Consider the following 14,021-nt stretch of genomic DNA (forward strand, 5'->3'; position numbering starts at 1 on the left):
GTTGGAATTTAAAGTGAAGAACCCAATAATTGACTTTTTGACGTCTTGTTAATAGACCAATCAAACTATCAGAGGCAAGGAAATTTATCAGAAATTGTTGCAAATTTGATGTTGACCATAATTATCTATTTTTGATGTAAGGAAAAAAGGAATCAAATGATACTATGTGTATTTAAGATGTTTTAATTAATTTTGAGAGATTTTGTCAATAATGAAAAATGTTCACAGAGAAAACATCGGCGGGTGGTTGTAGCCCCCATCTTTTTATTTTTATTTTTTTGTTTGTTTGTCTTTTCTTAAAATCTGCTTCCAGTATGTAACTATATGTGCCAGCTACAGCTACTTTGTAAATATCAACATTTAGAAAACTTTCTATTTTAAAAATTAATATACGTAAATTACTTATCTTCCATGTACTTATAACGATTATATATTTACATCCACATTATTGGAATTAATGTTACATCTATTGTAGAAAAAAATAATATTGAACCCCTTATGCGGGTTAGGCATTTTTTCTGCAACAGCTGCAACATTAATTCCTACATTACATTTAACAACAAGAAAGCATTTTATTGTTTAAGAAAAACATGTTCTAGCAAGTTCGATGTATGTACTAATAGTTTTATTGAATAAAAAAAACTTAAATGATTAGTAAGACCCACTAGCCTCTTTGACAATTATAAACTAGTAACCACTTCAATATTTTAACTTTTCAGGTCTTGCAATACGCTTCAAACTTTCTTTCCATGTGGATGCATCTCGATATTCAGCTTTACATGTAAGAGGGGAAAAACTTGTTTTAACATATTCGATTAAACAATTTCAATACCGAGGAATTGAACAATAAATTGGTTGACCTCTAAGTTTTTCAAGCCGATACGTTTCAATGGAAAAGAACGCGCGAACAATCATATGCATGTACGAAATAACAGTCATTTTTTACGCTATATTTATGTAAGAACATTTCTTGCTTATTTAAATACTTCGAAGTCGAAGGATTTGTATTGCTACATGCATTATAAACCTTTTCCCTATCGAGACAGTCTTGTATTGTAATTTTTAATGTATATTTTTTTTTTTCACTAACCTAATTATGATACCATAAGTTTGTATTAGGTTTGTAAAATAAAATCTGGATGAATAAGAGAACGTACCAAACTAAAAAAAAAAATATGTCGGATCTTTAAACAGGTTTAAGGGGAAATGTATTTACGTTGATTGACCAGTTTTCCTTGTTGCACAGATTATGTTCAAATCTTCGCTTTCAACACTTTGTTTACTCAATAATTTAAGCAACGTTCTATTTATATATTGTCCGTTGAAGAATGTGTTGTATTTATTACGAGATACATGCAGACTGTGGACTTCACAAGTTCTGATGCATTCCCTAGAAGATATACTCAATTCATATTGACACATCATCCATTAAAAGTCTACAGGTGAGCCTTGCGTACGTTTTTTTAATGCCCATAAGTTGACAGGAAGTAGACTACGTAAGTATATTCATTGTTGTTGTTTACAATGAGAAAATATTATTTTACATTAAAACTTGGGTAATGATCCAGCGAGAGTGTATAATTATTTGCTCACTCATGTTACTGAAATATGTGCTTTTATGTGTTTTTAGTATCTTATTGTATTAAATAAAGTACTTTCGTTTTGACTCAAGATTGTCGAGAAAATTCGAAATAAGACAAGTTTACGAATAAATGCTTAATTGACTCTGAGATTTTTCGTTTCCTTATCATAAATTATAAAACTCTGATTAAATATGTTTTAAGTTTAATTTAAAAAATATATATCTTGCTATTGTTTGCCAAATAAAAAATATAACAACAATAAATTCCATTTGTTTTTGGTTGCAAATCATTGTATCTGAAGTATTAAGAGATACAATATTTAAGCAAATTTTCTAAATAATGGATTGAAAAAAAATGTATAGCTTAATTTCACAAATCATTCAAGTATGAACTTTAATTAAGTTCTAAATTATTTTATTTTTTAGGACATTTGAAAGAGTTGTCTGCCCATGTCGAAAGAAAAACTAATGCACAAGTTTTTATGGTCATCTACTCTTTTCTTACTACATTTAGATAGCGATTGGTAATATATGAGAGTATCTTTTAACGGAAGCTTCTTTCTTATAAAGTCCTTTAAACGATTTCTATATCTAACAATTAAATAATTTAATTGGTAAAATATGGTTAAAATACTACTGAGTAATATTTGAATTATCAAACGTAGAATCTATTAAATCAACATGTAAATTTACTTTTTTATTTATTTATACAAGGTAAAGTGAATCATTCTATAATTTTAGCTCTACAATATTATTAAATTGTTATCAAAGGTAAATAGTTATATATATAATAATTATAATAATAATAATAGTTATATAATACACATGTACATGTAATAAAATATTCAATATTTCGAAATTTTGAATTTAATTCTAGATGACATGGTAATCAACAGAGGTTTTTGCTTGGGAAATATTATTTATAGATGTCAATGTTTGTGAAATGAGTAACAGGGTCATTTTCCCTTTCCTGATCATGATGATATTTACAAGAGTAAGTAGACATCTTTTAAATGCACATTTTTGTAATAATCTTAGGTTATAGCGTTTTTGAAAACTCATTTTAGAATAACTAAGCAAACAATGAGCAATAAGAACTAATATTTCTTCCGTTTTTAGAATGAAATATTTTTTATCGTGAGCTTTTAATAATGATACATGTTAGATGTATACACAAAACAGACGTACACAAGGCAAAACAATATGTTACATAAAGGATTTTATTATGCTCTACATTGAAATATTTTCCCATTTTTCTTCTAAAGACCGTTTTTTTACTGTATTGATTTTAAAGGAATGGGTCATTTGTGACAACAGATTTTGTGAGATGTGGAAGGAAACTGTGAATATTGTTCGAATATGTCCTTCAAATAAAACAGAAATAGAAAATAAGAATAGAAACTGCCAAAAATATGCTGAGAAAGCTCAACTCAACAACTGCACAGACTATACAAAAATCCGATATCACTGTGTCCTTAATTCTTACGGGAATCAGACGCTTGAGGTGTGTTCACCAGAGAAACAAATAAATGGTAAGTAACAACACCCAAATAAACATGTAAATAAGACTTCATGAGAATTGAAAAATACCCCAAATAATTTAAATAATAAAGTGGTATTTTCTTGAAATAAATCAAACTTTCCTAACAGGAGGGTGAATGGAAATTATACAGAGCTTACTTGACATGATGCCAAAAATAAGATTAAAAAAATCATATATATATTTTCTGATGTTTAAATTTAAAAATCTAAATTTTTATATCAACTTTCTTTGAATTTTGAAACTGTGTACTGTCTTAATGTGAAATCATATTTTCATGGAGTCAAAATTTCGAGGGTTGAAGAAAAAATTTTGGTTTTGGGGCTTTGATTTCATTGTTAGGAACTGTTGAATAGTGATATGTTTATGAAATTCTACATTTCGTAGTGTACATGAATTCGTGGGTCTCAGCATACATCCAAAGAACAAAAATCATCCCCCTCCAACTAAGAAAATGTCTGATTTCACAGTAATTTATTCAATTTTTTTTATTCATTAGGGTTTTGTGCAGAATTCAATGAAGAGGTTGGCGAAATACTTCCAAATCACTATCTAGACTGTTCATTATTTACGCCACCCTGCAGCAGTCATTATAATTCAGCTGATGCTTATCTCTGTACGTACAATCTTTCCAACTGTCTGTATTTTATTATCTGTGATACATTTATTTATATTTGATCAATTCGATTAATTTTTATTTTTGAAGAAAGCTACTTTTTATGAAAAGAAAAACATTTAATGTTTTATCATTTTCAAGAGAGAGAGAGAGAGAGAGAGAGAGAGAGAGAGAGAGAGAAACTTACACTAGAATTACCCAGCATACTTGAGTCGAAGGCTCAGGTGAACTTGTCCTATTGAAATTTGTCAGTTATCAAGCCTTTCAAACCTTTTTTTAAATAAAGGAAAATCAGCAAGAAAAGGTTAAAAGTATTAAAATCTTCACATTAATGTACAGGCATCTCAGTATACTTGTATTCATCGTATTTTTCTTTGTTAAAATCCATTAATATTGGAATGGAAACGCATTACTGGAAATATCGGCGAATTTTCTTATAAAACTGTATTCTAAATCGATGGATTTCGTTTTGTACGGTACTAATATATCGGACGAATGTAATATGGTTAGTTACTAAATATTAAGTACAATTAGATTTTCTATTTAGATGTTGCAGTCAAGTGATATTAACGCATATACTTGCAGTATTTAGACCACCTTCAAATTTCAATGCTGCAAGGGTATAACCAAGTTAAAATTATAAGATTAAGAATATTCTCAACAGTTATTGCAGTCTGTGATCATATTGATTCTATTACATATATTTGTTAAAATATTTGTAAGGCTGCATGCTCAATTTTTTTTCTTATCAACTGCGTTAATCAGAAATAATTAATTTATCTTTAAGATTTCATCAGGATCGCAGCACTTAAATAGCTCAAAACTTCTAGAGTATTCAGTTTATGGGTAAAAGCTTATTATGGTTCATTGAGTGAATGCCCTTGCACTAGCTCGATTTATTTTTACCCTACATTGCCCTTCAATGTACCTGCTTACAAATATACGGCAGTATCAGTTAACTAAAGGATACACGAATATTTGAGTAAAATAATAAAGAGACATCGCATCCAAGTTTATAGACTTGCTCAAGTCTCTTTGTTTTTTTTTTTTAATTCTTTGTCATTTTTGTATTATTTCCTCTGCTCTTTACCATAGTTAAATGTTATCAAATATTGACATGCTTGACATTATCAAAAATTATGAAAGAGAGCACTGAAACATAGAGACTTGAGCAAGTTTACCAAGTTTATAGTCTCTTAAATATCTACAAATAATATGTTATTTTATCATAAAGTACACTTTCTTTGTGAAAATGTTATTAATCTGCCTTTCACTGCATACAAACTGATTCAAATTTTATGACGTCTTATCGACCAGTGCATCGCGATGAGTGCCCTTTTTAATACCTTGCTAAGTGGAATTTATCTAATGACAAAACAGCATGTAATGGTACGTTTTCTGTAGTTTAATGAGTAAAGTGATAGTTGATATTTCCCCTATATAATAGGATCCGCCTCAAACAGTGCTGCGAATCTAAAACATTCAAGCACTTATGAACACATTCTTCACACTGTCACGGCGCACGAGTACACAATGGGAACAATGATCATTAAGAATCATTGAAAAAAAATAAATTTTATGTTTAAATTCTTCCGCACATGCAAATTTTTCCCCACGCCATATTCATTTGCGTAAGTTTACTTTCCGTATGAAAACGGCTCTTACATTTCCATTTGAGATTTGATAATTTTGCACTTTATTATAGTGATGAAGAAAAAACATAATTTTGTACACCTTACTTTGTAAATTCAGTGAAGTTTTCTTAGTTTTTTCATCTACCTAACTGCTGATTTTCAAAACCTGAGGAAAGGACTAGCTTAAATAAGGTTGTTACATGCTTGTTTAATTTATGGCTGCAGGGTTGTTTTGGGGCTAAAATGTTTTTGAGAGAATGGAAAGTAATTTTTAAGAAATCGATAGAGGCACTACAAACTAAATGTGAAAATAACGAACAGTAACGATGCTCAAAGTACAAACAAATAAAACAAATTGTGTGTAGAGCAAACATGGGTCTCTTAAAACAGAGGTGAGATCAGGTTCCATGGAGGCGTGAGCATCCAATGTCTACCGGTCTGGTAATTAAAAAAAATATTCAGACACTTCTAGAGCGTGTTAATTTAATTTTTTCTTCAGATTATCAAGACTTAAGTTAGAATAGGGCTAACACTCCGAGTCAATTTACATAATTCACTAAAAAAAATCTTAATTTATTTTATTTCATATTGATAAAAAGCACCACCAAGTACAGTTTACTCGTATGTGATTTAGCTATAAACCTAAGTGGCTTAGTTTAGGTGCAATTTTTTTACGTGAATATAAAGGAGAAAATGTCTTCTGAAGACGAGCAAAGCTAATATTACGAAGGTGAGCACTTAAGTTTGTTTATATATATAGACATGTACTGCCTCCTATGCATGGATTTAACTCTTCTGTTGTTTAGACAAAAATTGCTACAATCACACCAACAACGAACTAGTGATTAAAAGAATGAAGTATGGCGATGTCACCACACAAATGCAACCAATGAATGTTTCACCAGGATTACGTCCCTCTTCCAGTTACTTACCGAGTTCTTCAAAAATCATAGAACCGTAAGTAAATAAAAACAATTCATATTTAGTTGCAAAAGATTATACCTTTTTAGACAAAGCATACATTCTGATACAACTGTTAAAAAACCAATTTCGATTGGCTTATGCACTGATATTTGAGGCATTTACACAAGTATTAACGAGAATGATTTCAAGCTTTTGATGATTAGACTTACACAAAACACAATGTTTTACCCATTTCATGAAAAAAACAACATTCACATAAAACAAAACGCATAATTTGCATTAGAATGAGAAATATATCTTCTTCTCATTTGTTATTTGCGACCGTTTATTCTGATTAAGTGGATGCAAACACCCGTTTTTTCTGGCTCCATTACGCAGGTAAAACTCAATTTGCGATCGCTTAATCAGCATTAACTGTCGCAAATAACAACTGGAAAATAGTTACTCCCTAAATTTGTCACTGTCACTTCATGACAAAAAAATTATCAGAGAAAAACTTACTTCACCTGAACCGAAGGCTGAAATAAGCTTTTCTGATCAGAATTTGTCCGTTGTCTGTACGGTTGTTTCTATTGTGGTTGTTATCGTAAACTTTTCACATTTTAATCACCTTCGCTGAACCATTGAGTCATTTTCAAGCAGACTTTCCATAAAGTATCACTTGTTTAAAGACAATTCAGAATTTTTAAAATGAAAAGTCAAGGCCACTATAAAGGGGAGATTAAGATACTGAAAATTTATTGCATCTATAACAAATCTTCGCAAGAACCATTAGGTCAGAAAAGTGGAAAATTATGTAAAAGCTTCATTACATAGTGTTGATTCACTTTTGTTCAACTCGTACCCCCAGGGGAAGGGTGGGGTCACAATAAGCGACTAAAGTTTTACATGTGGATATACAGGAAAAAATGTTAAAATATTCTTCCCAAGAACCCCTGAGCCAGAAAAGCTGAAACATATGTGAAAGCTTTAAGATGTGTATATTCATATTTGTTCTAATTATAAACACCCACCCCACCCCCCGGAGGTAGAAGGATGGTAGAATGGGGCCACATGGATGATCAAAGCTTTACAAAAAATAGGTGAATATCTTAAAAAAACTTCTGAAAACCAGTTAAGACATAACTAGTCATACCGATATGGAAGCATCCTCAAGTACTGTGAATTTAAATTCGTTCAAATCATAACCCCATAGGTATGGTAGGACCAAAATTGGCGATCAAAGTTTTACAAAAAAGTACAAAGAAGACCTTTTTTTTTCCTCAAAACCATCAAAGGTGTGATTAGTCATACTGATATTGATGCATCATCAAGCAGAAAATTTAAATTTGAACAAATCAGGACTCCCATGGGTAGGATCGGATCACATTGAATGGTCAAAGATTTACAAAGAGAAAGCTTCCTCCAAAAAACAACAGATTAGATTAGTCATATTACAAAGATTCCTTAGGTTGTAAAATCAAATTATTTCAAGACATTACCTCGGGATGTAGAGTGAGACCAGAATGGATGATAACATTTTTACATAGAAATACATATGCAAAAATCTTTAGAAATCTTCTGGTCAAGAACAGCAAACGTATGATTAGTAATATTGTCCTGGAAACAATAGGTAATAAAGATTTTAATTTGTTTAAATCACAACCCCGCAGGGTAGGGTAGGATCACAAGTGACGATCATCTTTAGATTTTTTCTCAATAACAACTTATGCATATTGATATGAAAGCATTCTTAGGTTGTGTAGATTTAAATTAGTTCAAAGCATAGCCCGGGGAAAGATTTGGCCTCGACAGAAAATCAAAATTAAATGGAGTACATGTATCTTTAATAATCATTTTTCAGAAAGCAGCAAAACCATTATTTGTCATATTAATAGGTAATGGGGTTAAAGTTTGCTTTACAGTGCTTGCACTTATCGGGTTACCTTCTATAAATAAAGTATTATTATTATTATTATTACCCCCTGGGGTAGGTCGATGCCGCATCAGGCAAAGTTTTACATGGGAATATCTTCTCAAGAACAGATAAGCCTTGACTATTCATATGAGTATGGAAGCAAGTTTGTTTAAACATCACCCCTGGGCCGGGGTATGATGGGACCACATATATTTTAGCTTTTCAGTGCTGAGCTTGTTTCTGTTGTTCTCTAACCAAAGTGCTCAGGTAAGCAATGTAGTCCTTGGGTCTCTTGTTTTACTTTGGCATTGTAATGTTTATTCATTTTCTTCTATTAATCATCTATTTGAGTACTCCATGAAAAATTCCTTTTCTTCTTACAGGATCCAAACAATAACTATTGTATGCGTTGTTATCTTAACGATAGTTACAGTTATGTTCTTTGGGAAGTTGCCAAAATGGTCTAAGTACGTATATATGTTCTTATAAGCAATATCAGTTTATCTATTTATTTATTTATTTATTATTATTATTATTATTATTATTATTATAATTATTATTATTATTATTACATATTTACGATAGTATAAATACGAAATCTTATATAAATAATCATTAACTTTGTTCATATCTAAAACATCTTCACTTAGTTATCCATCTAAAAAAATTGTTAAATCATTAAATGTTGCGTTAATTATTTATGCTACATATTATTTATCGATTTTGTCGTAAAAATCAATGTATCAAGCTTTTTTTTTCAAGATTTTTGTGTCAAGCTTATTAAAAAATTCAGGTCTATTATATTTATTTGGATCCGACAGTCTGTCTGTCTCACTGTCTTCTTCAACAAACTCCTCTTACATTAATGTGTTCCTATAATAGAATTTATGATATCATGAGGGTTTGCAAAAATTCAGAAATTTGGAAATTTTATGATCTCGAGGTCTAGAAAATAGAATGTAAATGTCTGAAATGCTTCTCAGCGTGATAAGTGAAAGATTTATAGGCATGGTGCAATTTTGTTATGTATTTACAGATATTTGATACAGAGAAGCAAAAATTGCAAGAGAAACCCAACAGAAGAGGTAATTAAAAACACCAATACCAGTTAAACTCATCATCAAATTTAAAAAAAGTTGATTTTTATTAATGGTGTGGTGATAACTTCAATATATATCTGGTTCTTTTCGCATTAAAATTACTTTACAAAAAGCAATATACATGCAGAAACGATAAGGATATATTAGATCCCGTAAAAGCAGTGACAATAAAAAATTGGACTATTACCTTTATAGCACATAAAGATATAAAGCTTTGCACTATTTTTCTTTTTAAACCCACTGATTTTTTGCATAAAATAACGTCACATTGTAAAATAGTGATATCATAACAACTCCTCAACGAGACTTCAAAATCTATTTTAAGCGTGTTTGTTTTTTTATACTATTTTATTACACTAATTAAAATAATATTTGATAGGTCTTTAATTATTTTGGTTGGAAATATTACAATTTACAAACCAATGCAAGTTTTTTTGTGGTTTCTACGATTCTAAATTCTTAGTGACTCTCTCTTTACTACTGCATGTTATAATATTTCCCTTGCCTAGATATAATACCCATAACTTGAATTTTCTGTGCATTCACATTACTCGATAACGCAAGATTAAAACACAGTATTTCTCATCTGTTCCGACTGTTCGACTGCTTTCCATGTTAATAAACTGACATTTTTCAAATTTCAAAGTAACTAACTGAAATCTAGCTTCAAGAGAGGTCCGTTCCACTGCAAAATTACAAAGTAACAAACCGTAAATGAAAAGAATTTTACCTTCAATAGTATCAACAAACCAATTTCAAAGGTACAAAATGCTCAATTATCCTACCATTTGGCATGCTTTCCATCCGCAGCTAGGTCCCTTTTCGGTGCTACATTTCGATATAACCGAAATGAGTACGATAGATAAGCAAATTATATGGACTTAGGAAAATACTCACCTTTAAGAAGTGAATTTAAAAGTTTTCACCAAACATTATCAAAGAAAGCTCGATAAATTCAGTTTAAAAATGGTAGAATCATTATATTTGTTACATCGTACCATTTACTATTTATATCCATGGCCGTAGGAACCGGGGGAGGGGGGCACGGGGGGCCGTGCTCCCCCCCCCCCATAATTTTGCCGGTATATAGTTTACTATAGAAAATAATTTTGCCGATATATAGTTTACTATAGAAAACATAGCTATTATATGCGTGTGCCCCCTCAATAAAAACGTCTGATATCCTTTTTTTGCTTGTCTAGACAAGATAGTGCCCCCTCAACTGAAAACTTTAAATAATATTTTTAAGGGCATGTACCCTAGACATTACATATCAAATATATGTCAGGATTATTATGTATACATGTATTTACATGTAACCTAGATAATGTTTGTTATAAATATTAGAATAATGTGACCATAATTTGTGCGAAAGACAATGTGAGCTTAAAAAGCACACAGAGCTCTATAATTTTTCACCTCTCGCTACAATATTAAAAAATCCTAGTTTTGTGAATTTGGTTTAAATTGCAGGTATAACGAGTGTTTTTATCGCTTATTATATATTATAAATGCGTAAAAATAGAGTCAGTAATGCAAGTGTGGAAACATCGAGCTATTAAAAAATTAAATCTGCAGACAGGGGATTGCCCGAAAAAGACTAAATTCTCAAATATCTTTAAATGCTGTTTAGGATTTTCTAGCAGTAGAATTGTTGCAATGGAAAAATTACATTTTTCATTATCAACTTCTGCAATACCCCAATAACCGCTTGTCGCCTGAACGTTGCGCGTAGAGATTTTACATTGTTTCCATTCCGGACTGCTTAACTTTGTTGGCATTTATTTTCCAGATCTCACTAATATCTGATACGCCACAAAAAACATATTTTCGAAAACGTCAAGTGTCTACTCAGTAAATCCTATGACCTGACAATGAAAATCATTGTATAATTTAAACAGTTTAGTAAACGGACCTTGTACTTGATTTTTTGAATACTTATAAATAAAAGATAAGAATTTAATCAGCTTAAACAATTCTCAATAATTTATATTAATGATTTCAATTAAATAACCCAAAATTAATGCGAATTTTTCGGTATTGGTATTTATTTTAAAATTGTGCAATATTAGCGCCAGTCAAGTTTAATATCACATCATGCCAGTGTCCATAGCAAGTACTAAATTGTAAATTAATAATTATGCGAGAAAAAAGACGCAACTATCTTGCTAGCTTCCACTAACCATCATATATTTTGCTGTTGAACAGTTGAGCACGACATTTTTTTTTTGCTTACAACGGGGTGTACATGTTCAACATTGAACGCTCAATCGTATTCGGAATGTTTTGGAGCATACTCATATACTTTGTGCAAAAGAGTATGAAACTCTGAGATTCTCTAGTTTTTACTATTCTTTTTTATTTTACTTTTCAACGTGGATTAGCAGATCTTTTAATACGAAACTATAAGTTGCTTGTCTAGCACAGATAAGTATTTTGGCCATTCTTTAACTTAATCTTCACATGAAAGGACTATAAGAAGCAGACGAATCTTTTCATTTCTTATACTTTTCTAAAAAAATATTTATATCATTTTGGAAGGTTCTTATACGAGTGTAAAAGATTTGTCAAGTAACTTGCAGCAACCCAAGCCACCCTCTGGTCTTGTGGTTACAGCGTGTGTGTCATCTTATTATCTATAGAGCCTCTTTGGCTTAGTGATTGTGCTCTATGCATTTGTTTATATTTTATTTTATTGCTTTATTTACAAGGAAACTAACAATTCTATAAAGAAATACTTATTTCAATGCTATCGGGGAAAGGTTCTTTTTATATTTCAGTAGTTGTTTGCTGCATGATGAGATTCATCAGTTTATGATCTATTTTGCTTTTAGCAGACACTGTTGTCTCTAACTACTAGTACATGATAGATGCATTTTTTAAAACGCTTTTAAGCAACGAGAAAAATTAAGTAAAATCTTACACTTATCTTTTAGGGTAATGACATTGAAATGCAGCAGATGAACGTCCCACCTCAAAACTGAAGCATTCCCAGAGCAAACTTGCTACTCAATCTATGATGTCGAAACCAAAATCATCTTTTTCCTTCCAGGAGTATTAAACATTAAGATTGAAACCAAAAGCATTTTAGTTACAGATATTGAAATGTCTATTTTGTTCTTTTATGCCCCCGTATCGAAGATTCGGGGGTATATAGTTTTTGCCCTGTCCGACCATCTGTCTGTTTGTCCGCAAAAACTTTAACATTGCCCATAACTTTTGATTGGTTCGAGCTATGGCTTTCATATTTCACATGTGTATTCCTTGTGACAGGACCTTTCTTTGGGTACCACCATATTTGACCTTTTGACCTTGACCTTGGAGTTTGACCCAGTTTTGCAAATTTTTTCCCAACTTTAATCTCCACAACTTTTGAACAATTGATGCTAGGGCTTTCATACTTCACATGTGTAATCCTTGTGACAAGACCTTCCCTTGGATACCAACAACTTAACCTTTTGACCTTGACCTTGGACTTTGACCTACTTTTGAAAAGCTTTAACATTGGCTATAACTTTTGAACGGTTGGTGCTTAGGCTTTCATACTTAGCTTATGTAATTCTTGTGACAAGACCTTTCTTCGGATACCGTCAACTTTGACACTTTGATCTTGACCTTGGAGTTTGACCTACTTTTCAAAAACTTTAACCTTGACCATAACTTTTGAACGGCTTTTGCTAAGGCTTTCATACTTTAAATATGTTATTTTTGTGACAAGACTTTCCTCTGGATACCAACGACTCTGACCCTTTGACCTTGGAGTTTGACCTACTTTTGAAAAACTTTAACCTTGGCCATTACTTATGAACAGTTGATGCTAGGGCTTTGGTACTTCACATATGCAATCCTTGTGACAAAACCTTTCTTTGGATTCCAACAACTTTGACCCTTTGACCTTGGAGTTTGACCTACTTTTGAAAAACTTTAACCTTGGCAATAACTTTTGAAACGCTGATGCTAGGGCTTTCATACTTCACATATGTAATCGTTTTGACAAACCTTCCTTTGGATACCAATAACTTTGACCCTATGACCTTGACCTTGGAGTTTGACTTATTTTTGAAAAACTTTTACCTTGGACACAACATTTGAAAAGTTGTTGCTAGGGCTTTCTTATTTAAAATGTTTTTCCTTGTGACAAGACCTTCCTTTTGATACCAACAATTGCAATCCATTGACCTTGACCTTGGAGTTTGACCTACTTTTTAAAAACTTTAACCTTGGTCATAACTTCTGAATTGGTGCTTCAGCTTTCATATTTCACCTTCATATTTCTTGTGAGAAGGCCTTTCCTTAGGCAACATTAATTTTGACCATTTGACCTTGATGTTTGACTTACTTTTGAAAAACTTTAACCTTTTCCATATCTATTCAATGGTTGCTGCTAGGGCTTTCATATTTCACAGATATATTCCTCGAGACAAGACCTTACTTTGGGTACCAACATATTTGATTTGCATTTGAGAAAGTTTAACCTTTGCTATAAGTTCCATACGGGGGCATCAGTGTTTCACAAACACATCTTGTTTTTTCCTGATTTTTAATGTTTGAGACATTATTTACATTTTATATTTTCAATAAAAGTTAGGCGAAATATGTTCTAAACCTTCATTTTTTATAATTGCCATTCTCTACATGACTTCAGATATACGGTTTCCAGTATTTTGTCATTTTCATTTCATTTTACCATTGAGAGAACGAACCATCAAGTGTTTGAGGATATTTTTT

At 31.4% G+C, this 14,021-nt stretch overlaps 1 protein-coding gene and 1 long non-coding RNA gene across 2 annotated transcripts; both read left to right on the plus strand.

The window, feature by feature from the left end:
- Positions 1-2,054: 2,054 nt before the first annotated feature.
- On the plus strand, positions 2,055-6,333 carry LOC133203390 (uncharacterized). Its single transcript, XM_061339181.1, has 5 exons — positions 2,055-2,106; positions 2,460-2,576; positions 2,877-3,114; positions 3,622-3,738; positions 6,179-6,333. Exons 2-5 carry the CDS (start codon positions 2,526-2,528, stop codon positions 6,331-6,333), a joined length of 561 nt encoding a protein of 186 aa, XP_061195165.1. The 5' UTR covers positions 2,055-2,106; positions 2,460-2,525.
- Positions 6,334-8,576: 2,243 nt separating this feature from the next.
- LOC133203335 (uncharacterized) lies at positions 8,577-12,366 on the plus strand. The gene is made up of 3 exons (XR_009723397.1): positions 8,577-8,660; positions 9,230-9,278; positions 12,230-12,366. It is a non-coding gene; the product is annotated as an uncharacterized LOC133203335 (long non-coding RNA).
- The last annotated feature ends 1,655 nt before the right edge of the window (positions 12,367-14,021 follow it).

The sequence above is a fragment of the Saccostrea echinata genome, unplaced genomic scaffold (assembly GCF_033153115.1).
Source record: "Saccostrea echinata isolate AGI-Se365-2 ecotype Australia unplaced genomic scaffold, CSIRO_AGI_Sech_v1 ptg000050l, whole genome shotgun sequence".
NCBI lineage: Eukaryota > Metazoa > Mollusca > Bivalvia > Ostreida > Ostreidae > Saccostrea > Saccostrea echinata.